Consider the following 17,592-nt stretch of genomic DNA (forward strand, 5'->3'; position numbering starts at 1 on the left):
AACCCTAGAGTACCTCTGTCACAGCCTGGATCGATGCTCCGTGTTTCAGCAGCAGCTCCATCACTTTGGAGCGGTTCTTCTTGCAGGCGATGTGAAGCGGGGTGAAGCCGTTCTATAAACAAAAACCACTCAACTCCTCAGGTATTTTGGCACAGGTTTTAGTTTCTAAGGAAAACAGCAGTTTCCTTTTACCCCTATTTTTTCTGTAGTATAAACATGTGATAGAGGAACATCTTATTGTTAACCTAACTGAGTTTTATGCCCCAATAGTGTTACAACGGTCCACACAGTTTCTTCTTGCCAGTAAACCTCAGTCACCACACCCATGGTTTCAGTCACCACAAAGCATGACAACATACTTAGTGATGTGTGCCAAGACAGTCTTTTCTCTCAAAACACACACACATACACACAGGCGCGCACACATACACTCTCAAACACACACAACGTAGCTCTGCAGATTATCAAACCTAAGCCATTTGAAGGGAGTATGTACAGTGCATTCGGAAAGTATTCAGACCCTTTCCCTTTTTCCACATTTTGTTTCATTACAGCCTTATTCTAAAATGGATTAAATAAAAACATGTCCTCATCAATCTACACACAATACCCCATAATGACAAGGCAAAAACAGGTTTTTAGACATTTTTGCAAATGTATAAAAATAAAAATAATTACATTTACATAAGTATTCAAACCCATTACTCAGTACTTTGTTGAAGAACCTTTGGCAATAATTACAGCCTCGAGTCTTCTTGGGTATGACGCTACAAGCTTGGCACACCTGTATTTGGGGAGTATCTCCCATTCTTCTCTGCAGATTCTCTGAAGCTCTGTCAGGTTGGATGGGGAGCGTCGCTGCACAGCTATTTTCAGGCCTCTCCAGAGATGTTCGATCGGGCTCTGGCTGGGCCACTCAAGGACATTCAGAGACTTGTCACGAAGCCACTCCTGCGTAGTCTTGGCTGTGTGCTTAGGGTCGTTGTCCTGTTGGAAGGTGAACCTTCGTCCCAGTCTGAGGTCCTGAGTGCTCTGGAGCATATTTTTGTTTCTCATGGTCTGAGAGTCCTTTAGATGCCTTTTGGCAAACTCCAAGCAGGCTGCCACATGCCTGTAATGGAATTTTGATGTTTGTGCTTTTCTTATAACTAATTTCTGTGTTCAATTCATGTGGTGTTCTAATAATCAAATTCTGTGTTCATGCAAGTGACTGATTTAACAAATCCTCACTTATCAGTATCTGCAATTTGGCAGTACGCCCAGACCTTGTTTTGAGAACGAAAGATATCTCAGTTTCAAGGTCTCAGCTTAGAGAGGAGAAGCCTCGTGAGGTGTTGGTTTGTCAAATGTTATGAACCAGTATTGGTCAGTCAAATGAATGAAACAAAACGGTAATGATTAATTAATTTACTAAATCATGCAAATATAACTTGTCTGTGTATAGCCGTATACAAGACAACTGCTGGGACTGCCCAAGCAGAGCTTCTGATTAACATGTGTACTATGGTGCATTGAGTTGGTTGGCCACTCTACCATAAAGGCCTGATTGGTGAAGTGCTGCAGAGATGGTTGTCCTTCTGGAAGGTTCTCCCATTTCCACAGAGGAACTCTGGAGCTCTGTCAGAGTGACCATCGGGTTCTTGGTCACCTCCCTGACCAAGGCCCTTCTTCCCCGATTGCTAAGTTTGGCCGGGTGGCCAGCTCTAGGAAGAGTCTTGGTGGTTCCAAACTTCAACTTCTTCTATTTAAGAATGGAGGAGGTCACTGTGTTCTTGGGGACTGTCAATGCTGCAGAAATGTTTTGGTACCCTTCCCCAGATCTGTGCCTCGACACAATCCTGTCTCGGAGTTCTACGGACAATTCCTTCGACCTCATGGCTTGGTTTTTGCTCTGACAACTGTGGGACCTTATATAGACAGGTGTGTGCCTTACCAAATCCTGTCAAATTAACTGAATTTACCACAGGTGGACTCCAATCAAGTTGTAGAAACATCTCAAGGATGATCAATGGAAACAGGATGCACCTGAGCTCAATTTCGAGTCTCATAGCAAAGGGTCCGAATACTAATGTAAATACGTAATTTTTTTTAACCTGTTTTCGTTTTGTCATTATGGGGTATTGTGTGTAGATTGATGACATTTAAAAAAAAATGTAATCAATTTTAGAATAATGCGAGCTCTAAGAATCTAAGAATTGTTGTGAATGGTACAGTACTGAAGGACGGACGTGCATTGTCACAGCTCTGATGACTTTTATCAGTATGAAAAGGGGAAGTTACTGCAGTCAGGAAGTGAGCCTGGCTGAAGAAAAAGACAGTTGCCGACCCCACCCAGGGGCTGAGGACACAAACAGACAACTCCTGGAACAATAAACAAGAGCAGTCAGCAGAATGACGGGAAGAATCCGTCCCACCTTCTCCCACCTCTCAGGTCGCAGTTTCACGATTCTGTGTGCACGGAAATGCTGCTATGAAAGATTACCCACAGCAATTACACAGCTAAATAGCAAACAAAAGGAGACCACTGAAATGTGGACCGGTGTCATGTGGCACTGAAAGCTGCTTTTTAACTAACACTTACGGTGGTGCTCTATTTATTATGCTGTCTATAAATGTCAATTTCTAACTAAAATGGACAATAGTATTTTGAACTTGTACACCCTGACTTTCTCTCCACCCCTTTCTCACCAGTGCTTTAGCGTTAGGGTTGGCCTTTTTGTCCACTATGAGTTTGGCCACTTTGTAGTGTCCACAGTGGGCGGCCACGTGTAACGCTGTCAGGTAGTCGTTGGTGACATCATCAACGGGGACATCGTTCTGAAGGAGGAGCTGGACACAGTTGATGTGGTCGCCCTGAGTGGCCATGTGCAGGGGGGACAGCCCGTTCTGAAAGGGTTACAGACATAATGGTATGTCAATGTTCTGTAGCAGCTGAAAATGTTAGACTACAGCAATGTTCTGTGACAATCACAATTCTATCAGTGGTAGGAGATATTTGCAAACACAACTTTAGATCAATGCTCTGCAAATGTTACCTGGATGAACATGTGTTTAACAATAAGGTAGATGCAAGTGTTATCATTTTAGTAACCAAGTATATGTTAAGAGAAGGCGCTACCTTTGTCTTGGACAGAATGGGGGCTCCGCGGTCCAGCAGGATCTCAACCACTTGTTCATGACCGCTCCTTGCTCCACAGTGAAGAGGTGTCAGTCCGTCCTACACACAACAACACAGTCAATAAGAACACAGAGCGGTGGAGCTTATGAAACATTCAGCCCACTATGGACTGAATGCAGAAAAGCGCATATCTTGATAATATTTAAGTGAACGCATACATACTGTAATAGAACAGAGTTAAAAAATATAACAATGACAAAGTAGTGCATGTTAGGTAGTTAGGTATATACATGACAACATGCCTACTGCTACCACTAACAACAAGTCCTGTAGGCCTCATATAGAAGGGAAGGCCCTCATATAGACATATATACACAGTGCTGTATTTCATTTGCAGGTTGACGTTTATTGTCATGAGTCTTGCCCTGGAGGCAGAACTGAGAGATTTCCTCTAGATGGGCCAGCTGCAAAGTCAAAATTGGCTTTATTGTTCAAATTCATAAAAACAAAAATGTGCTTTTTGGTTTTAATTTAAGGGTAGGGTTAGGCATCAGGGTTAGCTGTGCGGTAAGGGTTAAGGGTACGGTCAGGTTTAAAATCAGATTGTATGACTTTGTGGCTGTGCCAGCTAATGACCACTCTGCAGAGCTGCATCCAGTACATGAGTAATCTCAATAAATGCTAACCTGCATTTAATTCTGTGAAGGCACTCACCTTGGTCTTGGCATCTATTTTGGATCCTCTGTCCAACAACAGTTTGACCATGTTACTATTTCCTCTTTTAGATGCCACATGGAGAGGTGTGATGTCATTCTGTTACAACACAGAGAAGAGGTATGAGTGAGCCACAAAATACAGAACTGTGAATATTATTTGGATGTCGTCCATATGTTAATACTTAGTCCTGTGAGTAAAACTAAACAGCATCTGAATCCAGTAACAGAAAGATGCCAGCGTTCTATTGTACAAAAACATAATCATTTTACAAACAAACAATAATTTGATAAGCTGATATTCAAAGTATTCTGAATGGTATGTGTGGTGTGTTTAACTAAGGGGGTGTAAAGCTGTCCATTGTTGAGTATTATTTATAAGCCATCTCTTGTGTAATTTACTGGAGCTAATCATTAATTACTGTCGACTTCAAACAGAAACACAAACATTACAGCCAGATGCTGCCGTTTCATATAATTACAGGCTGTCTCTGATGCCCATTAAGCTAACCTCTAACGCTGTTGGGTCTGTTGTTACACTCGTTGTTATGTGTTGTTATGATTGCAACACTATCACAATATGACATGAGTACAGGCTGTGGGATGGGTGTGTGGGGGAGGTTCTGAGCATTGTGTGAGTAATTTGGGTTGTGGTGTAAGACTGTTGTGGGTATTGCTCCATAGAGTGTAGTGGACTGTTGCTAGTAGCTCCTCCTGTCCAGCAGAGGGCGGAGCAGCATTACCCTGGCCATGAAGTCCACAGCTCCCCCTCGATTCAGCAGAAGCGTGGCCACGTTGATGTTGCCATAGTGAGCAGCGATGTGGAGAGGAGTGAAGCCACTCTGAGGAGAGCAGAGCACACAAACACAACGACACAGGAGTCAGAGACAACCACGGGACTGATATCACTCTCTCAAATTACACTCGCGGAAGTTTACAGGCTGCTACTGTACACATCAACAATTCTCACTGTGGCAGAGCAACTCTTTGTTTTCAAAACCCAAACACAGATCCTGCCGACTAGAATGTGAATAGTAGCCTATGTTGACGTTCATATGACATACCATTCAAAGAGATCATGAGCTTTCATGATTATTTCACCCTTACCACAGTGTTATACTGGACCATAACACGTTACCTACCACACAATAAGGATAGACACAGTGGTATGAAGTCCCCAGTTACAGACTGTAGTTTATGTAGAATTTCAACAACAGCCAAGAGGCCTTGTGTCAAAGCACAAACGTACCATAAATAGGTTACGTCTTCACATGTGAATGTAACGTATATCGTTCAATGGTGATTTCCTAATGAAACCATGGCTTAGAGGGAAACAGCTGTCTAAGCAAGAGGAATATAATGGGAAAGGGCACATCAGGGAGGTACTTTTAGATAAAGCTATCCAATCAGGGAGGTACTTTTAGATAAAGCTATCCAATCAGAGAGATACTTTTAGATAAAGCTATCCAATGAGGGAGATCATTTAAGATAAAGCCAATAATCCTGCACAAAGCAGGTGGTCACCAAAGCTTCCTGCACATAAACCACTAAAGTTGTGAGCATTATAAAAACTGTTCTATTTCTATTCTAAAAGGATAAACAAATCAGCTTGACCTCTGAGGTTTCATACAAATAAGAGATAGTTCTGCATTAAACACTTCTTAATCATAAACTGTGTCAATATCTCTGTCATTCACCATACGACACAGATGGTTCCATTACATTTAAAACACATTAGGAGTTAATCCAAATATCCAAACTATTGAATGGCAATGCTTTTAGCATCTACTATCATGCAGTGCAGTTAAGGCTCAAATATCTACATGTACAAAGCCAAGTAAAGATACTAGCCATGCCGGCCAAAACAGGCATTCTGAGAGGGCAGTCCTCTCTGCCATAATTTGGTGTGGTGGAGTCCTTCTGTCATTTTTACTTTGGAAACAGCACCAACAAGAGGTAACTCATGTCCCATGCACTATGGAGGTCCGGGAGGTTAAGATATACAGAACCAGTCAACAGTTAGGACACACCTACTCAAGGGTTTTTCTTTATTTTTACTATTTTCTACATTGTAGAAATAATAGTGAAGACATCAAAACTATGAAATAACACACATGGAATCATGTAGTAACCAAAAAAGTGTTAAACAAATCTAAATATATTTCATATTTGAGATTCTTCAAAGAAGCTACCCCTTTCCTTGATGACAGCTTTGTAAAACTACCTCATGAAGTTGGTTGAGAGAATGCCAAGAGTGTGCAAAGCTGTCATCAAGGCAAAGGGTGGCTACTTTGAAGAATCTCAAATGTAAAATATATTTTGATTTTTGAACACTTTTTTGGTTACTACATGATTCCATATGTGTTATTTCATAGTTTTGATGTCGTCACTATTATTCTACAATGTAGAAAATAGTAAAACATAAAGAAAAACCCTGGAATGAGTAGGTGTGTCCAAACTTTTGACTGGTACTGTAAATGCAGTCTAATAAACTAACAAGTAGACCATTTCTCTGCTGCTGGGAGGCTGGGTTCTTTAACAAACCTAATAGGCCAGATTATGATCAAAATACAGTCTGATAAACAGTAACACTTAGGTATTGTAAGTATTGTGTCATAACATTATTTATCATTAACCATGTTATGGCAGGATATCTGTCTTGGAACCCATGGAATCATTGGAACCCTCCTAGCCTCCAGCTACAGATATCCACAGTCCACATCAGTATTAGTAAGACATGATGCAATATTACAGAGCTATCTCTATCTACCAGTAATAAGAGATACACTACATGAATGAAGGGATGGTGAAAATACAAAAAAAACAGAAAAAGAAGGGAGATATGGGGCTGCAACAACACTAGTGCATGATACAGGAGGTTGTTTTCTGGATTTGTTTAAGCTACGATGGATAGAATAAGTACAGTACAGTGTACAGGTATACCTCTGTCGTTTTATTCACCATCATCTAGGGGAGACGGCACAAGGCCGGCCAAGAGAGGAGAGAATGGGTGGTTAGTGTGCGCACAACATCCCACACTCCGGAGAGGATTACAGGTGGAGTTACTGGAGTAGGTCTCTAGTTGGCCAGAGATGTTTTGAATCGCTCAACTTATGCAGAAACTGTTGTTAATGTTAAGAGTAAAAGTTGCAAAGTTCCAAACAAAACTGTCAGTTGTGGTTAAATTGTTCTGCAGGATATAAGGTCACAGTACAGAATCAGCTATGTCTCTTTATATCCAGCTTTCCTTCTCTCCTCTCTGTATTGTCTTACTGAGAATAATGTAATGCATTATCACACATGCACCTACACATTATTACACACAAACCTCAAAGTAAAAAAACATAAGAAACAATTAAATAAACAAAGAACACCATTTAAACAATTTGATTAAAACGTATGATCCTACTCATATAGAAAAAGAGCCAGAAAGACAGAGGTGAGAAACAAAGGGAGAGAGATAACATTTGCGATGTGGTGTAGTGTTCACCTTGGACTCCACATCTGCGTTGCGGTCATTCTGGAGCAGTAATGCTGCTGCCTTGGTGTCGTCCTTGCGGGCGCGATGTGCAGGGCGGCAGACGCACCTTGCCCTTGGTGTCATTCTCCAGGAGCAGAGACACAACTTGGTCATGCCCCTGCTGCAGCGCCACCGCCAGAGGGGTGAACCCGTCCTGTTAGAGGGGGATAGGGGTAGTACTGTATTACTAAAGACAATGTGTTACAAGAACAGTAGGGTATCGCTATGGGAACAGCTATGCCTGCTATGCTCTTTGATGTCTGTATGCCATTTAGATCAGTTTCGGATAGATGACGTCATAGAACCTTATGCAAATTGATATATATGTTGACATTGAGGTTAAAGAGTGCTTTATCAATGTACTGATTTTGCTAACCGTTACTTAGGACAAAATCAAGACGTCAATATTCTTGTAATGCTTTTGTATAAACAAATCTTACATTACAGCTCAATTTGAGAAAATTCTGATTTTTGTGATTAATCGTGATTAACAGCAAATCCTGCGATTAACTCGATTACATTTTAATGACAGCCTATAATCTATATTACACAAAGTTCAACCAAATATTTGTCTTTCTTTATTTTTTATATCCTTAAAAAAAATCTGTTGACAACACCAACATGCCAAAATGTATTGTACTTAAAACATAAAAATGTACATTTATACACTGTATCCATTACATCTGACAGCAAGCAGGAGCATGTACTGCATACATTACATAACAGTAAAGAACACTTCTCTCCCACAATCATACATCATTTACATGTTACAATGTGTGTGTGTGTGTGTGTGTGTGTGTGTGTGTGTGTGTGTGTGTGTGGTGTGTGTGTGTGTGTGGTGTGTGTGTGTGTGTGTGTTCTCGTTTTTGAGATCGTATTAGGACCTCAACTTATATAAACACCTTCCATATTAGGACCTTTGACCAAGTTAGGTCCAAAACCATGGTCTCAACTAGGGAAACCATTGGAATAGCCTGCAAATAGCATGCTAATATGCCTGGTTTGAAAATCACACAAAACTGTCAGGGTCCTAAGAAGGGGGTATTTTTGTAAGCCACCTGGTGGTAACATACCAACTGCAGCGTATCAAAACAAATCAAATCAAATGTTCTTGTCACACACACACACACACACAGTCTTGTATTTGTAACCATTTTAGGACACATTGTAGTAATATCTAACAAGTAATCTAGCAATTCAACAACAACCGTTCCAGAACAACTACCTAATACACACAAATCAAGTAAAGGGATGGAATAGAATATATACATATAAATATATGGATGAGTAATGACCGAGCGGCATAGGCAAGATGCCATATATGGTATAACATACCGTTATAAAGACACATGGTTAGCAGATGTTATTGTGGCAGAACGCTGTAAATCAGTCAGTTCTTAACGTAAAGACTTGAAACTCAGGATTCGTAAAAGCCTACCCCAATGAGGATATGTGTTTATTTTCAGCTTCCTGTGACAACCGGAAGTGCCTTGAATTGGGGTCATAGGGGCTGTTTCAAAGGTGTTAAAAGGTCACATCTTTCTAAAATGTCATGTGTGTGATTAGGCAACCCTCATGAACCGGTACATATTATAAAAACAGATTTTTATCTGGTTTTTTTGGCTCTTTTTGGAGGACTTACAAGTTCCACCTAGGTAGTGCTATGTATCCATGTATAGTCTGAATTTAATATATTTCCAGATTATGGTTTGGGGCCATATACAGAGCCACATATGTGAAGAGCAGCTGTCTCTGACGTTTTTGGGGAACGATATTGACATCCAGAAAGGTCTTAGCACAAGGCCCAAAACGAAGCCTGACCTAAATGTGAGGTGCTTTTGGGTGACAGCGGCAGAACCGTTGAGGCTAGAAGCACAATTCAATCACAGGAACCTTCCCAAGGTCCTCCCGATCTGTGCAAGCCTACCCTTGACAGTGTGGAATTAACCCTTAACAGTGAAAACGGGTGTTTTCTTCTAACAGTTTACATTGACATCTCTCCCCATAGGAATACATTGCCTGCTGCCCTAAATTCAACCTGATGCCTATGTGGGTTATGATTGCCATCTCAAGCTGTCTTCAATGACAATCCATCAGGCCACTATGAGGATTACCTGTGTTGAGTTTAAGCTTCCTAGAGCAACCGGAAGTGGTTAAATTACCCAAAAGTGGTTTTGATATACCCACCTGCAGTTTGTATAAACACTGAGTTCAACCCTCTGTAAATCAGTCAGTTCTTAACGTAAAGACTGAAACTCAGGATTCTGTAAAAGCCTACCCCAATGAGGATATGTGTTTATTTTCAGCTTCCTGTGACAACCGGAAGTGCCTTGAATTGGGGTCATAGGGGCTGTTTCAAAGGGTTAAAAAGGTCACATCTTTCTAAAATGTCATGTGTGTGATTAGGCAACCCTCATGAACCGGTACATATTATAAAAACAGATTTTTATCCGTTTTTTTGGCTCTTTTTGGAGGACTTACAAGTTCCACCTAGGTAGTGCTATGTATCCATGTATAGTCTGAATTTAATATATTTCCAGATTATGGTTGGGGGCCATATACAAGCCACATATGTGAAGAGCAGCTGTCTCTGACGTTTTTGGGGAACGATATTGACATCCAGAAAGGTCTTAGCACAAGGCCCAAAACAAGACCTGACCTAAATGTGAGGTGCTTTTGGGTGACAGCGGCAGAACCGTTGAGGCTAGAAGCACAATTCAATCACAGGAACCTTCCCAAGGTCCTCCCGATCTGTGCAAGCCTAACCTTGACAGTGTGGAATTAACCCTTAACAGTGAAAAACGGGTGTTTTCTTCTAACAGTTTACATTGACATCCCTCCCCATAGGAATACTTTGCCTGCTGCCCTAAATTCAACCTGATGCTTATGTGGGTTATGATTGCCATCTCAAGCTGTCTTCAATGACAATCCATCAGGCCACTATGAGGATTACCTGTGTTGAGTTTAAGCTTCCTAGAGCAACCGGAAGTGGTTAAATTACCCTAAAAGTGGTTTTGATATACCCAACCTGCAGTTTGTATAAACACTGAGTTCAACCCTCTGTAAATCAGTCAGTTCTTAACGTAAAGACTTGAAACTCAGGATTCTGTAAAAGCCTACCCCAATGAGGATATGTGTTTATTTTCAGCTTCTGTGACAACGGGAAGTGCCTTGAATTGGGGTCATAGGGGCTGTTTCAAAGGGTTAAAAAGGTCACATCTTTCTAAAATGTCATGTGTGTGATTAGGCAACCCTCATGAACCGGTACATATTATAAAAACAGATTTTTATCCGTTTTTTTTGGCTCTTTTTGGAGGACTTACAAGTTCCACCTAGGTAGCTATGTATCCATGTATAGTCTGAATTTAATAATTTCCAGATTATGGTTGGGGGCCATATACAGAGCCACATATGTGAAGAGCAGCTGTCTCTGACGTTTTTGGGAACGATATTGACATCCAGAAAGGTCTTAGCACAAGGCCCAAAACGAAGCCTGACCTAAATGTGAGGTGCTTTTGGGTGACAGCGGCAGAACCGTTGAGGCTAGAAGCACAATTCAATCACAGGAACCTTCCCAAGGTCCTCCCGATCTGTGCAAGCCTAACCTTGACAGTGTGGAATTAACCCTTAACAGTGAAAACAGGGTGTTTTCTTCTAACAGTTTACATTGACATCTCTCCCCATAGGATACATTGCTCTGCCCTAAATTCAACCTGATGCCTATGTGGGTTTGATTGCCATCTCAAGCTGTCTTCAATGACAATCCATCAGGCCACTATGAGGATTACCTGTGTTGAGTTTAAGCTTCCTAGAGCAACCGGAAGTGGTTAAATTACCCTAAAAGTGGTTTTGATATACCCAACCTGCAGTTTGTATAAACACTGAGTTCAACCCTCTGTAAATCAGTCAGTTCTTAACGTAAAGACTTGAAACTCAGGATTCTGTAAAAGCCTACCCCAATGAGGATATGTGTTTATTTTCAGCTTCTGTGACAACCGAAGTGCCTTGAATTGGGGTCATAGGGCTGTTTCAAAGGGTTAAAAAGGTCACATCTTTCTAAAATGTCATGTGTGTGATTAGGCAACCCTCATGAACGGTACATAATATAAAACAGATTTTTATCCGTTTTTTTTGCTCTTTTTGGAGGACTTACAAGTTCCACCTAGGTAGTGCTATGTATCCATGTATAGTCTGAATTTAATATATTCCAGATTATGGTTGGGGGCCATATACAGAGCCACATATGTGAGAGCAGCTGTCTCTGACGTTTTTGGGGAACGAATTGACATCCAGAAAGGTCTTAGCACAAGGCCCAAAACGAAGCCTGACCTAAATGTGAGGTGCTTTTGGGTGACAGCGGCAGAACCGTTGAGGCTAGAAGCACAATTCAATCACAGACCTTCCAGGTCTCCCGATCTGTGCAAGCCTAACCTTGACAGTGTGGATTAACCCTAACAGTGAAAACAGGGTGTTTTCTTCTAACAGTTTAAATTGACATCTCTCCCCATAGGAATACATTGCCTGCTGCCCTAAATTCAACCTGATGCCTATGTGGGTTATGATTGCCATCTCAAGCTGTCTTCAATGACAATCCATCAGGCCACTATGAGGATTACTGTGTGTGAGTTTAAGCTTCCTAGAGCAACCGGAAGTGGTTATTACCCTAAAAGTGGTTTTGATATACCCAACCTGCAGTTTGTATAAACACTGAGTTCAACCCTCTGTAAATCAGTCAGTTCTTAACGTAAAGACTTGAAACTCAGGATTCTGTAAAAGCCTACCCCAATGAGGATATGTGTTTATTTTCAGCTTCCTGTGACAACCGGAAGTGCCTTGAATTGGGGTCAAGGGGCTGTTTCAAGGGTTAAAAGGTCACATCTTTCTAAAATGTCATGTGTGTGATTAGGCAACCCTCATGAACCGGTACATATTATAAAACAGATTTTTATCCGTTTTTTTTGGCTCTTTTTGGAGGACTTACAAGTTCCACCTAGGTAGTGCTATGTATCCATGTATAGTCTGAATTTAATATATCCAGATTATGGTTGGGGGCCATATACAGAGCCACATATGTGAAGAGCAGCTGTCTCTGACGTTTTTGGGGAACGATATTGACATCCAGAAAGGTCTTAGCACAAGGCCAAAACGAAGCCTGACCTAAATGTGAGGTGCTTTTGGTTGACAGCGGCAGAACCGTTGAGGCTAGAAGCACAATTCAATCACAGGAACCTTCCCAAGGTCCTCCCGATCTGTGCAAGCCTAACCTTGACAGTGTGGATTAACCCTTAACAGTGAAAACAGGGTGTTTTCTTCTAACAGTTTACATTGACATCTCTCCCCATAGGAATACTTGCCTGCTGCCCTAAATTCAACCTGATGCCTATGTGGGTTATGATTGCCATCTCAAGCTGTCTTCAATGACAATCCATCAGGCCACTATGAGGATTACCTGTGTTGAGTTTAAGCTTCCTAGAGCAACCGGAAGTGGTTAAATTACCCTAAAAGTGGTTTTGATATACCCAACCTGCAGTTTGTATAAACACTGAGTTCAACCCTCTGTAAATCAGTCAGTTCTTAACGTAAAGACTTGAAACTCAGGATTCTGTAAAAGCCTACCCCAATGAGGATATGTGTTTATTTTCAGCTTCCTGTGACAACCGGAAGTGCCTTGAATTGGGGTCATAGGGGCTGTTTCAAAGGGTTAAAAAGGTCACATCTTTCTAAAATGTCATGTGTGTGATTAGGCACCCTCATGAACCGGTACATATTAAAAACAGATTTTTATCCGTTTTTTTTGGCTCTTTTTGGAGGACTTACAAGTTCCACCTAGGTAGTGCTATGTACCATGTATAGTCTGAATTTAATATATTTCCAGATTATGGTTGGGGGCCATATACAGAGCCACATATGTGAAGAGCAGCTGTCTCTGACGTTTTTGGGAACGATATTGACATCCAGAAAGGTCTTAGCACAAGGCCCAAAACGAAGCCTGACCTAAATGTGAGGTGCTTTTGGGTGACAGCGGCAGAACCGTTGAGGCTAGAAGCACAATTCAATCACAGGAACCTTCCCAAGGTCCTCCCGATCTGTGCAAGCCTAACCTTGACAGTGTGGATTAACCCTTAACAGTGAAAACAGGGTGTTTTCTTCTAACAGTTTACATTGACATCTCTCCCCATAGGAATACATTGCCTGCTGCCCTAAATTCAACCTGATGCCTATGTGGGTTATGATTGCCATCTCAAGCTGTCTTCAATGACAATCCATCAGGCCACTATGAGGATTACCTGTGTTGAGTTTAAGCTTCCTAGAGCAACCGGAAGTGGTTAAATTACCCTAAAAGTGGTTTTGATATACCCAACCTGCAGTTTGTATAAACACTGAGTTCAACCCTCTGTAAATCAGTCAGTTCTTAACGTAAAGACTTGAAACTCAGGATTCTGTAAAAGCCTACCCCAATGAGGATATGTGTTTTATTTCAGCTTCCTGTACAACCGGAAGTGCCTTGAATTGGGGTCATAGGGGCTGTTTCAAAGGGTTAAAAAGGTCACATCTTCTAAAATGTCATGTGTGTGATTAGGCAACCCTCATGAACCGGTACATATTATAAAACAGATTTTTATCCGTTTTTTTTGGCTCTTTTTGGAGGACTTACAAGTTCCACCTAGGTAGTGCTATGTATCCATGTATAGTCTGAATTTAATATATTTCCAGATTATGGTTGGGGGCCATATACAGAGCCACATATGTGAAGAGCAGCTGTCTCTGACGTTTTTGGGAACGATATTGACATCCAGAAAGGTCTTAGCACAAGGCCCAAACGAAGCCTGACCTAAATGTGAGGTGCTTTTGGGTGACAGCGGCAGAACCGTTGAGGCTAGAAGCACAATTCAATCACAGGAACCTTCCCAAGGTCCTCCCGATCTGTGCAAGCCTAACCTTGACAGTGTGGAATTAACCCTTAACAGTGAAAACAGGGTGTTTTCTTCTAACAGTTTACATTGACATTCTCCCCATAGGAATACATTGCCTGCTGCCCTAAATTCAACCTGATGCCTATGTGGGTTATGATTGCCATCTCAAGCTGTCTTCATGACAATCCATCAGGCCACTATGAGGATTACCTGTGTTGAGTTTAAGCTTCCTAGAGCAACCGGAAGTGGTTAAATTACCCTAAAAGTGGTTTTGATATACCCAACCTGCAGTTTGTATAACACTGAGTTCAACCCTCTGTAAATCAGTCAGTTCTTAACGTAAAGACTTGAAACTCAGGATTCTGTAAAAGCCTACCCCAATGAGGATATGTGTTTATTTTCAGCTTCCTGTGACAACCGGAAGTGCCTTGAATTGGGTCATAGGGGCTGTTTCAAAGGGTTAAAAAGGTCACATCTTTCAAAATGTCATGTGTGTGATTAGGCAACCCTCATGAACCGGTACATATTATAAAAAGATTTTTATCCGTTTTTTTTGGTCTTTTTTGGAGGACTTACAAGTTCCACCTAGGTAGTGCTATGTATCCATGTATAGTCTGAATTTAATATATTTCCAGATTATGGTTGGGGGCCATATACAGAGCCACATATGTGAAGAGCAGCTGTCTCTGACGTTTTTGGGGAACGATATTGACATCCAGAAAGGTCTTAGCACAAGGCCCAAAACGAAGCCTGACCAAATGTGAGGTGCTTTTGGGTGACAGCGCAGAACCGTTGAGGCTAGAAGCACAATTCAATCACAGGAACCTTCCCAAGGTCCCCGATCTGTGCAAGCCTAACCTTGACAGTGTGGAATTAACCCTTAACAGTGAAAACAGGGTGTTTTCTTCTAACAGTTTACATTGACATCTCTCCCATAGGAATACATTGCCTGCTGCCCTAAATTCAACCTGATGCCTATGTGGGTTATGATTGCCATCTCAAGCTGTCTTCAATGACAATCCATCAGGCCACTATGAGGATTACCTGTGTTGAGTTTAAGCTTCCTAGAGCAACCGGAAGTGGTTAAATTACCCTAAAAGTGGTTTTGATATACCCAACCTGCAGTTTGTATAAACACTGAGTTCAACCCTCTGTAAATCAGTCAGTTCTTACGTAAGACTTGAAACTCAGGATTCTGTAAAAGCCTACCCCAATGAGGATATGTGTTTATTTTCAGCTTCCTGTGACAACCGGAAGTGCCTTGAATTGGGGTCATAGGGGCTGTTTCAAAGGTTAAAAAGGTCACATCTTTCTAAAATGTCATGTTGGCGATTAGGCAACCCTCATGAACTGTACATATTATAAAAACAGATTTTTATCCGTTTTTTTTGGCCCTTTTTGGAACGTTTACAAATTCTATCTAACTAAGGGTATTCGTACATTTCAGTCTTCAAAGCTATTGAGGGGATTTGTCTAGGGTCATAGCTTAAACATGTCTATGGCAATGAGGGGAGATGCGTATGTGAGTCTCGAGCTAATCAACCATTGATATAAGAAGGCTTGCCCCTGGACACTTGTAACTTAACTGGGTGGCACAACGTGGCACCCCCGACATCATACTTGAATACTGAGCCAATAGCAGCATCTATATATTAGAAATGGCCTTAGGCCCCATAAAGTTCATAAACAGATGGGCGTGGCCACCCTACCTTCATACTTGAGGCTTTAGCCAACCGCAAAATAGATATACAGTACCATTCAATGTTTGGACACACATACTCATTCAAGGGATTCTATATTTTTACTATTTCTACATTGTAGAATAATATTGTAGACATCAAAACTATGAAATAACACATATGGAATCACATAGTAACCAAAAAAGTGTTAAACAAATAAAAATATATTTGAGATTTGACATTATTTTAAGTAACAACCCTTTGCCTTGATGACAGCTTCGCACACTCTTGGCACTCTCTTCGCACACTCTTGACAGCTTCATAAGGTAGTCACCTGGAATGCATTTCAATTAACAGGTTGCCTTGTTAAAAGTACATTTGTGGAATTTCTTTCTTTCTTAATGCGTTTGAGCCAATCAGTTGTGTTGTGACAAGGTAGGGGTGGTATACAGAAGATAGCTCTATTTGGTAAAATACAAAGTCCCTATTATGGCAAGAACAGCGCAAGTAAGGAAACAGAGACAACAGTCCATCATTACTTTAAGGCATGAAGGTCAGTCAATGAGGAAAATGTCAATAACTTTTTAAAAGTTTCTTCAAGTGCAGTCACAAAAACCATCAAGCGCTATAATTAACTGGCTCTCATGAGACCGCCACAGGAAAGGAAGAACCAGAGTTACCTCTGCTGCAGAGGATGAGTTCATTAGAGTTACCAGCCTCAGATTGCAGCCCAAATAAATGCTTCCCAGAGTTCAAGTACATCAACTGTTCAGAGGAGAATGCGTGAATACAGGCCTTCATGGCCGAATTGCTGCAAAGAAACCACTACTAAGGACACCAAAAATAAGAAGAACTTGTTTGGCCCAAGAAACTCTAGCAATGGACATTAGACGCGTGGAAATCTGTCCTTTGGTCTGATGAGTCCAAATTTGAAATGTTTGGGTCCAACTGTGTCTTTGTGGACGCAGAGCAGGTGAACGGATATCTATGCATGTTGGTTCCCACCGTGAAGCATGGAGAAGGAGGTGTGGTGGTGCTTTGCTGTGACACTGTCAGAGATTTATTTAGAATTTAAGGCACACTTAACCAGCATGGCTACCACAGCATTCTGCAGCGATACACCTCCCATCTTGTCTGCGCTTAGTGGGGATATCATTTATTTTTCAAAAGGACAATGACCCAAAACTCACCTCCAGCTGTGTAAGGGCTATTTGACCAAGGAGAGTGATGGAGTGCTGCATCAGATGACCTGGCCTACACAATCAGCCGACCTCAACCCAATTGAGATGGTTTGGGATGAGTTGGACCGTAGAGTGAAGGAAAAGCAACCACAAGTACTCACAGCATATGTGAGAACTCCTTCAAGACTGCTGGAAAAGCATTCCAGGTGAAGCTGGGTGAGAGAATGCCAAGAGTGTGCAAAGCTGTCATCAAGGCAAAGGGTTTGAAGAATCTCAAATATAAATATATTTTGAGTTGTTTAACACTTTTTTGGTTACAACATGATTCCATATGTATTATTCTCAGTTTTGATGTTTTACTATTATTCTACAATGTAGAAAATAGTAAAAATAAAGAAAAACCCTTAAATGAGTTTGTGTGTCCAAACTTTTGACTGGTACTGTATATTAGAGTTGGCTTTAGGCAC

The 17,592-nt window shown here is 41.3% G+C and overlaps 1 protein-coding gene across 1 annotated transcript in view; it reads right to left on the reverse strand.

Annotated features, from left to right (window-relative positions):
* The window catches only part of ank3a (ankyrin 3a), a 145,236-nt gene that overhangs the window by 54,092 nt on the left and 73,552 nt on the right, over positions 1–17,592 (reverse strand). The window contains exons 7-11 of the mRNA XM_038960615.1: positions 4,575–4,673; positions 3,833–3,931; positions 3,119–3,217; positions 2,689–2,886; positions 14–112 (exon numbers count right to left, since the gene is read on the reverse strand). Of these exons, the coding sequence (XP_038816543.1) occupies positions 14–112; positions 2,689–2,886; positions 3,119–3,217; positions 3,833–3,931; positions 4,575–4,673 (594 nt within the window). The remainder of the gene's footprint in view (positions 1–13; positions 113–2,688; positions 2,887–3,118; positions 3,218–3,832; positions 3,932–4,574; positions 4,674–17,592) is intronic.

The sequence above is a fragment of the Salvelinus namaycush genome, chromosome 22, assembly GCF_016432855.1.
Source record: "Salvelinus namaycush isolate Seneca chromosome 22, SaNama_1.0, whole genome shotgun sequence".
NCBI classification, from domain to species: Eukaryota; Metazoa; Chordata; class Actinopteri; order Salmoniformes; family Salmonidae; genus Salvelinus; species Salvelinus namaycush.